Source organism: Sturnira hondurensis, unplaced genomic scaffold, assembly GCF_014824575.4.
Source record: "Sturnira hondurensis isolate 20B ecotype Veracruz unplaced genomic scaffold, ASM1482457v3 Scaffold0021666, whole genome shotgun sequence".
Classification (NCBI taxonomy): domain Eukaryota; kingdom Metazoa; phylum Chordata; class Mammalia; order Chiroptera; family Phyllostomidae; genus Sturnira; species Sturnira hondurensis.
In genome coordinates this window covers 556,177-566,020 of record NW_028094297.1, presented here as the reverse complement: position 1 = coordinate 566,020, position 9,844 = coordinate 556,177, and the positions used below count along the sequence as shown (strand labels likewise).

The window sequence follows — 9,844 nt, the reverse complement described above, 5'->3', positions numbered from 1 at the left end:
TTTTAGTTTTGGGGTTTTTTCTCTCTCTCTCTCTCTCTCTCTCTCTCTCTCTCTCTCTCTCTATATATATATATATATATATATATATATATATATATATATATATATCAGTCAAGTCCATTTCACATTTCATCTAGGGTGTTGTTCAGTGCTGCTATATCTTTGTTGATATTTTGTTTGGAAGATCTGTCCATGTTTGACAGTAGGGTGTTAAAATCCCCTACTATAATTGTGTTGCTGTCAATATCTTTCTTGAAGTCTTCCAGGATTTTTCTCACATATTTGGGTTCTCCTATGTTGGGTGCATATATATTTATGATGTTAATGTTTTCTTGGGGAATTGTTCCCTCAAGTATTATGAACTGACCTTCCTGGTCTCTGTTTATGGCCCTTTTTTTGAAGTGTATTTTGTCTGACATTTGAATTGCTACCCCGGCTTTTTTTTCTTGTACATTTGCTTGGAAAATTTGTTTCCGTCCTTTCACTTTTAGTCTGTGATGGTCTTTCGACCTGAGGTGGGTTTCTTGTAGGCAGCGTATGTGTGGGTCATGCTTTCTTATTCATTCAGCTATTCTATGTCTTTTGATTGGAGCATTTAATCCATTTACATTTAAGGTTATTATTGATAGGTACTTATGCATTGCCATTTTGTACCACAGTTCCTACCTGTCTGTCTCTCTTGTCCTTCCTTTCCTTAAAGCAGTCCTTTTAGTATTTCTTGTAGAGCTGGTTTGGTGGAGGCATATTCTTTTAGACTTCTTTTGTCTTGGAACCTCTTTATTTGGCCTTCTATCTTGATTGAGAGCCTTGCTGGGTAAAGTAGCCTTGGTTGTAGGCCTCTGGTTCTCATTACTTAAAATATGTCTTGCCATTCTCTTCTCGCTTGGACTCTTTCCATTGAGAAGTCAGTAGCTAACTTTATTGGGGCTCTCTTGTATATTACTTCTTTTTTCTCCCTTGCTGCCTTTAAGGTTCTCTCTTTGTCTTGGAATTTTGCCATTTTAGTGATGATGTGTCTTGAAGTGGGCCTCTTTGGGTTCCTCTTGAATGGGATTCTCTGTGATTCCTGGATTCTTGTAACTTTTTCTCTCATCAAATTAGGAAAATTTTCCATCATTACTCTTTCAAATAGGTTTTCTATCCCTTGTTCTTCTTCTTCTCCTTCTGGTATTCCTATTATTCGGATATTATTACGTTTCATATTATCTTGCATTTCTCTTAGTACCTCACATTCTTTTTGGGCCTCTTTTCCCTTTCTTGCTCTTTCTGAGAGATTCTTTCTACTGTGTCCTCCAACTTGCTGATCTGATCTTCTGCCTCATCGATTCTGCTTTTCATCCCTTCTACTGTGTTCTTCAGTCCAAAATTGTATTCTTCATTTCCTCTTGGCCTTCGCTGATAGTTTCTATTTCCTTTTTCATGTTGATATAGTTTGCGGAGAGCTCATTGTAGCTCCCCTCCAATTTCTGGTAGCTTCCCTGTAGTTTCTGGTAGCTCATTGTGAGCTCTTTGAATTTCCTGATAACTAGTGCTTTGAATTCAATATCTGATAGCTGACTTGCCTCTGTTTCATCTTACCTTATTTCTGAGACTTCCACCTTTTCTTTCATTTCGGCATTGTTTCTTTGTCTTCCCATTTCTTATGAGACTCTTCTTGTTAGCTTCAGCTTCTTAAATTGATCTGTTCTGACTCCCTAAGTTTATGGTGTGAACTTGTGTTCTAGAATACCTGTGAAATTCAGTGGTGCAGTCTTCTGCAGGTATCTTGATGTTCTCCACTTCCATCTACTCCTTTCTTTGTGTGTGTGTGATCAGCTGGAAGGGGAGGCAAAATTGTTTATGACAGCAGGAGAGTACTTTATGATATTTACATTACAGCTGGTAGAGAAGAGATACAAGATCCTTAGGCTCTATACAGCGTTAACTGTAATCTTCAACCCAATTTGTCACTTTTAAGAAAGGATAGACCAAAGATAAGCCTCTTATTGGGGAGGGAAGGCTTGTGAGTTGTATCTAGAAGGCAGTGAGGTTGCAGGTGGTCAGATTTTGAGTTAAGGTGACAGTAAAGAATAGTAAATAGACGTAGCGTGTGAGCAAGTAGAGTTAATCACTACAGTAATCGAATTCAGGAACCTGTAAAGTGGGCTAAAACCGGAGAAGTGTATTGTGAAATATTTACAGTGGTATAGAAAGCTACAAACAAACAAACAAACACACAAAAAGGGCAAGACAGGTGAGGAAAAAGCAGTAAGTTTTGGGGTGAAAGGAAGAAGGACTGAAACAGGAAAAAAGAAAGGAGAGGAACAGAGTACTGAAAGGTACAACAAAAATAAATTAAAAAATATATACAATTAATGAAAAAAGTTTAAGAAAAGAGTTAAAAAAAAACAAACATCCCTCCTTGTTGGTTTCAAACTGTCCACTCCGGTTTTTCTGGTTTCGGCAGGTCCCCTCTGTGGGCTGGGTTGTAGGCCCAGGCAAACACCCACCCGCCAGCCAGGCTACCAGACTAGGGGGCGGGAGCCTGCCCACCCAACAGGCTGCCTGAGTCCCACAGGATCTGGTACTGGTCCTTCCCAGTCCTGTGGCTGGGTGAGAAGCAAGTCAAGCTGCCTTCACAGGAGAACACCTCAGTCCACTTTCCAGTAAAAACTTCTCCAGAAAGCGTGCCTCTCAGCCCAGCCCAATCCTAACCTGAATGGTTAGGACAATGGTCCTCTTAAATTTCCTGGGCTGGCAGGCTGGTGGACTGGCAATCATAGAGATCACAACTGAACATGGCCCCTGTCCTTAACACCCTCCCTGCACACCTAGGCAGACAGGTCTCTGCCACCCAGCCCCACCTAGATGGTGAGGGAGGGAGCCAGCCCTTCCAAGGACCCCGCAGCTGGCCCAATGCTCCACTAGGTCTTTCGCTCCCTATGAGTCCTCTGTGGCACTGGCTGCAGACAGAAGCCTCTACAGCCCTAACGCAGTGGCTGGTGGAGAGCAGCCGGCCCTGCCACTGCAGCTTTTGACTTTACTCTGGGGTGCCTGGCTCCTGATGAGTCCTCTGTGGCAGAAGCCCCTGCCCCTGTGCACAGGCAGAAGCCTCTGGGCTCCTACTGCTGTGGCAGCTGCCGCTCGGAGGTCTTCACGCACTGGCCCAGGGCTGCTGCCGGCCTGGCCGCCTCCTTCCTTACTCGCGTCCCTGAGACCCCAATGACCTGTAGTTGTCAGGTTCGTCACTATATCTGGTCTCATATTTTCATAAATGCTGGGGAATTGTTGGTTGGGGAATTGATTGCACTGTTCTTCAGTAAATCTGCCAGGATTTTCTCCCAGGGGTACGAGAACTGGAGTCGCTCCGTCCTACTTTGCCGCCATTTCCCTCCCCTGACCCATATTCTCTAAATAAAGTGGTGAAGTCACGGAGTCTGAGATGTAGGGTGTCAAGGCAGCACCCAATGTGATGGTGGTGGCACAAGGTCAGAGGAGGAAAGTCTGTTTCTATTACACATTATAAAAAACATGTTACTACTCTAGAAAGAGATTTTGACTTTTTTACAAGAGAAAATGGAGAGTCACTGAAAACAAAAGATGGCCTGATGTTTCCATCAGTTCTATCTCCTTAAGTGGGCTAAAGGTTTGGGGTAAGGAGAAAGTTGGGAGACAGGGTAATAACCCAGAAATTGTTGAGACATTCCATGTGAGAGGAACTTGCACATGAAAGAGGTATTTTCTTTGTGGCCAGAAGGAATGTGACTGAGTAGAATGAGATGCCAACTGTTATGTCTTACTCATTTCCCCCAGGACTGTGAAATATATGTAAGGAAGTTAATTTTTATTTCTGAGGCTATCAATAAGAAATGTTCAAAACATTTCTTTTTTATGTATTTTTAAGATTTTATTTATTTATCTTTAGAGGGGAAGGAAAGGAGATAGAGAGAGGAATATCAATGTGTGGTTGCCTCTCCTATGTCCCCTGCTGGGAACTGGCCTGCAACCCAGGCATGTGCCCTGACTGGGAATCGAAAAAACATTTCTTTCCTAGTGAACTGTTCATCACTCTGGATGAACTGATGCTGATTTCAGGGTTTTCCAGAGTCTTACCAAGAAGATCATTCTGGGGGATCCATTTATACAGGCGAGTATTTGGCCCTAACGTGTCTGGTTTTTTGCCTTCATATCTCCATATAACCTGTTAGGGTAAAGAAAATAAAATTTCCATGACTCAAATTTCAAAGTTATGACATGTTAAATCTTAAATAGATTCAGAGACATCTAGTTCAACCCCTCCATCTTACAGAGAAGGAAATGAGGACAGACATGTTAGATAATGAGAACCAATAAAAGACTGACATAGAGGAGTAGATACTCCTATTGCATGTACTTATTTTTATATTCATTCAGGTGGGAATGCAATCATGATGTTAGGGGTTAGATAAATAAGAGTATCAATGACTCTTTCAAGCATATTCAAAGTTTTAGGTAGTCATAATTGTTGTGCAAAACCCAGCAACTTTCTAATAATCTACACATTTATGTGTTTTTAACTATTTATCATAGCAGCTTTCATCTTCCAGATTTAATATTAACCTGTTCATTTCTTTATGCATGAGAGTGAAATGCTTTAGTTATATTCACTAATTCCATATTGTATTTTATTTGACTTTTACATAATTTGAAGTAACAAATAAAGGCTATCAGATATTTGTGAAAATAAAATCTTTCTGATGTTTAATAATTAATTATTAATAATAAATAATTTCTGCTTTAGGGGTAAATGTAGCTTCTTTAAGATGATTACTTGTGAATCACTATGCCCTCTACAAAAAATTTCAGGTGATAACTTTTACATGAATTTTATGTTATCAATCTAGCTGGGATAGAAAATCCTCTTAAAATGTAGAATAGCTTTTGAAAGCCCATTGGTAAATCATAAAAAATAGTATAGCTATTGAAAAGATCAAATAGAATTATAAGGATAAATTTTATTCAACTGAGGGTTTACCCCTCACAATGTGCTGCGATGCAGAGGGAGCATTGACTAATGTGGTTAATTAATCGTAAATGGCCAAGCAACTTCTAATTCCAGTACTTAAATTAGGTTTAAAAATTGGAGGTTCTGAGAAAATCTCATAGGGTAGACTCTAGTTTATAAGTAGTCAACATCTATTTTTTATGTGAGTGTTAAAGTATCCTCAGTTTTCCAGCAAATCAGCATAAGTGAAAGAGACAAATCCCATCCGTTAGAAATCTAAAAGTACTTCACAAATACTCTGAGGGTTCAAGTATATTTTTTGTATTAGATAATTTACAACATATTTTATGGAGAAGGAATTTGAAAAGTCCCAAACTAGGCTTGCATTTGCTTGACTTTTTAAAAAATATATATTTCTTTGTTCTCCACCCAGGAGAGGTTGTTTTTCTGATGGGATGTTTCTGGGCCACAGTTTAAAAAACACTGGACCACTTTGAGTGTTGGACTGACCTCCATCCTATCTATTATGTCTCCTGCTTTAGAATTTATCATGGCCCACTCCACCTAGGGGTTTGTCTCTTGTTTTTTTACAGGCTTATTTTTCTCTTGCTCTAAATCATTGAGGCTGACTTCAGAACCTTGCTGAGACCTGGACATCCTTTCTCTGAATATCATGTTGAAGAACACATTGAACAGTTCAGTTACAAAATTCAGAGAAAGGAAGGGATGCCTGTGTACTTGGCAAGCCTAAACTGCATGATGCTTTTCAGGGTGTTATCATCCCTAATTTATGTTACTGTTAAAATGCAACTGCTTTATGAGAACATCTGTAGTGTACACAATTCCCTAGGGTTCCTGCAAGAAAAGGGAGCAACCGACAGGGTAGAATTTGGTGATATATGGACTGTCTACAGCGCTGTTATAATACCAGACATCAAACTGTACCTCTGAACTACACTTCTCTGTTGTCACTATGTTAATGCTAATGTTATTGGCAAAGAGATCACTGCATCACTTTAGCTCCTGCCTTGGGCACTTTGTTTTTAAATTGCTACCTGAGATAACCTGGAGAAGTCCATAAGAGTATACCTTTCATGTAGGAATTTCTGCTATCAGATGCTTTAGAGAGTTTAACACACTCCTTGTTTTTCTACTCTGAGGTACGTTGTCTAACCTTTTGAGGAATCTCAGCCAGGGCTGAGGCAATCATATTGGCCTTTTCTTCAGTCAAATTAGAGACCATCGACCCCAGGCTAAACACCACAATACCATCTTCTCCAGAGCTCTGGACAAACTGTTCCATTTCCTGTGAAGGAAGAAAGTTTCCCATCACAAAAGAGCAACAGCAGAATGAACACCGGGGAAAGCGCTGCTACAAATAATGAAAGAGAAAATTAGTGATTGTAAGTAGTTACTAGAGTGGTGCCTGATTTTAAAGACTGTGGTTATTTATACATAATATGAAGTGATCATCGTACCTTTTCATTTCTGTGTGTACAGTGGAGTTGCATTTGCATTCTTGTTCAACCCATCTCTGAACTTTTTCATCTTGCATATGGGAAGTGTCTTTCTTATGCTGTAATTCTCCATTTTCTCCCATCTCATCCATCCCTCACAAATGTCATTCTGCTTTCTGTTTCTGTGAGTTTGAGTAGTCCAAGTACCTTATGTATGTGGAATACAGTGTTTGTATTCTGTGACTGGCCTATTTCCCTCAGGAAAATGTCCTTAAGATTCAGATATGTTCCAGCATTTGTTAGAATCTCCTCCAAATTTAAGGGTTAGTAATATTCCTCTACAGATAACTCTGAATCACCAGAAAAGATGAACAAGTGTGCCTTAGAGCAAATTGATCCTGAAATATCTTTGGAGGCAAAATACACAAAACTGAGACTTCCATTCTTTGGGTACATGATGTGACGCCAGGGTTCTTCTTAAAATGTAATAATGCTGGGAAAACAAAAGGCAGCAGGACAGAGGAAGATCAAATGTGAGATCATTGACTCCATAAATGAAGCCATAGGCATGAGGCTACAGGAGCTGTGAGGGCTGCCAAGGCAAGGATTTTGTGGACAACACTCATTCATAACATCATCAGGAGTCACAGCTGACTGGAGGGTGCATAACACAATGCAGGACATTGACTTAGGACTTGAATCTCAGTAGTGGATCCTCAGATCTCCTCCTGGAACCTCACCTCCCAGATCTTCTTTTTGTGGCTTGCATACACCCTGATTTGGCTTAAGACTGCCAGAGCCCTGGGTGAGTGCCAAAGAGTGAGCTCCTGTGTGTTTGCCCTTTAGGAGAACACCGGGGATGCCAACAGTCTCCCTTGTCCTTCCAGCAGACAGAGTAGAGTCCCTGGTGATTGTCACTGCCTGGTACTATGCAGACCTCTCTTCCTGGCCCCGGTTCCCTGGTTTGGGGTCTGACATGTGGTTGAAACCCACATGCTCCTTAGGGGAGACTTGTGCAGTTACACAAGAGTGATTACACAGTGAGTCTTTCCTGCTGCTCAGCTGCCCCACCTGGATGCAGGGCCAGCTTTCTCTGTGTCTCTGCCCTGATTACCAGTCCCTGTGTAAGTTTCTCCTAGAAATCCTTGGATATAATACTCTGGTTCAGCTGTCTTCCATTGGGTCATTGAAAATTGATTGCTCTTAAATTTAGCTGTAAATCCTGTTTCACACAAGGCAGAAGTGTGTGTATCTTCACCTATTCTGCAGCCACCTTGGGTCTCCTCACTATGCATTTTTATTAGAGAATTTATTGCATTTACATTGAAAGTAATAGGTGATAGTACTTTTGCTATCACCTATTACTACTATTTACATTGATAGTAATAGGTGAATGTACTTTTGCCATTTTGTTCATTGTTTTTTAGTAAGTTTTGTATTTGTTTTTTGTTTTCTTCTTCCTGTATCGATTTGTCCCTTTTGGTCTGCTGGTTTGGTTAAATTTTCTGGTTTTGCTTTTATAGGGGTTCCCTTTTTTGTTTTGGGGGGTATGTATTTTGGGTTTATGGTATGTTTCTACCATGGGGTTCATCTACATTGACCTATACCCATAGCATGTATTGTAAGTCACATGCATTTTTGTGATCCTTGAAACATTACAGAAGAGTTATATTTTACTGCCCCCTCTATGTTTTGTTACTGACATCATATTTTACATCCTGTTGTTATTGTGAATGGCCTATGTACTTATTGTTATTTTGCTAATATTGTGTTTGAATCTTTATACTAACTTTTTAAAATTTCTTATTTTATTTTATTTTTAAACAACTGTTGACATTCAATATTTTTTTCGTAGTTTCAGATGTGCTGCATAGTGGTTACATAATTATATAATTTGCAAAGCGATCCCTCAGTATTTCTAGTACCATCTACAACTATACATAGTTATTACAATATTATAGGTCATATTTCCCATGGTGAATATTTTTTGTTTATTTATTTATTTATTTATTTCTGCCTAGGTATTTAATTCTTTTTTGTTTTCATTCTTGTTTTTTACTTACAGTTGTCCCTGTTATTCCTCAATACTAGTTTTTAAGTGGCTGGTCTGTTGTATTTATTATATACTTAGCTTTACCAGTGAGATTTCATTCCTATTCCTGGTTATGGAGATTTTATTTATATTTAAAAAGGCCTTTTAATATGCCTTATACGGCTGGTTTATTGATGATGAATTCAAATTTTTGTCTGGAAAATTTTTAAATCTTTTTTCATGCTCAATCACAAGCTTGTCTGACAGAGTATTCGAGGTTGTAGGTTCTATTCTTTTTGCACTTGAAATATATTCTGCCACAACCTTCTGGCATGTAACTTTTCTCCTTAGAAATGAGCTGATAGTTTCATGATGTTTCCCTTGTGTGTGACTAATTGTTTTTCTCTTGCTAACTTAAAAATTCTCTGTTTATCATCAGCTTTTGTCATTTTAATTTTAACATGTTGGGAGCTGCCCTGCCTGGTTTCAGGAGCTGTAAACCCCCCATGGCTAGGGCTGAGTGAGTGACCTTCAGACCATAAGCCATTAAGGAGACAGAGTTTATCTCCCTGGCAGGAGTGCAGCTTCTGCTCCTTCATCCACAACTTGCCTCCAATGCTTGATCAGTTAGCCAATGATGGGTAAGATTTCCTAAAGGGGAACAACCTAAGACAGGCATTATCACATGAAGGACCCATGGAAGGACTTGGAGAAAGGAGGTGATGGACACTTGCCCCTTGGCTTTGACAAAGCCTGATTTCTCTGTCTGCGAGAAGCCTCCTATATTTCTTGGCTATTTTGCCTCCTCTGCTTGACTTAAGCTTGAAACAGTGAAAGAGGTTGGTGCAGCCCTGTGGTGGAAGGTCAGGCTCCCTAGGAAATCAGGCTTGAGAAAGAATACTTAAAATCCTGTGAAACCTGCTTTGCTAAGAATGCCCTTAATTAAATGATAAAGGTCTGAGTGGGAAATGAGTTTGTTTCCCAGTTTTATAGCCCTTTAGCTAATAGGGCCCAGAATAGGCCCTTGTAGTTCTTTGTATGCTATCTATTGTTTCATTCTTACTGCCAGACAATAATTAAGGAACTTTACCTGCATTCCTGTGCTAATTGAACCCAATAAAAACCTGTCTAGGCAAGGGTCAGGGTGCTCTCCCCTTGAAAGAGTAATCATGCCATCCCTTTTCCTCCATAGGACTCCATAGTCCTTGTGAATTTGTCTCGAATCCCATCCATAATGCTTCGGGAACTGCAGGTGGTGTCTGCATGAATAACATATCTTAGTGAGGAGATTTTTGTGTTCATCTTGTTTTAGACTCTGTGAACTTCCTGGACCTGGATGTCTGTTTTTTTCTCTAGGTTAGGAAAGCTTTTATCTATTTTTTTCAAATAGTT

The 9,844-nt window shown here is 39.7% G+C and overlaps 1 protein-coding gene across 2 annotated transcripts in view; it reads right to left on the bottom strand.

The window, feature by feature from the left end:
* The window catches only part of LOC118978260 (UDP-glucuronosyltransferase 2B31-like), a 34,566-nt gene that overhangs the window by 14,430 nt on the left and 10,292 nt on the right, over positions 1 to 9,844 (bottom strand). Inside the window, exons 3-4 of one of the 2 annotated variants that reach the window (XM_037033625.1) lie at positions 6,138 to 6,269; positions 4,093 to 4,180 (exon numbers count right to left, since the gene is read on the bottom strand). In XM_037033625.1, coding sequence (XP_036889520.1) covers positions 4,093 to 4,180; positions 6,138 to 6,269 — 220 coding nt within the window. The remainder of the gene's footprint in view (positions 1 to 4,092; positions 4,181 to 6,137; positions 6,270 to 9,844) is intronic. The other variant, XM_037033626.1, reaches the window with a different exon arrangement.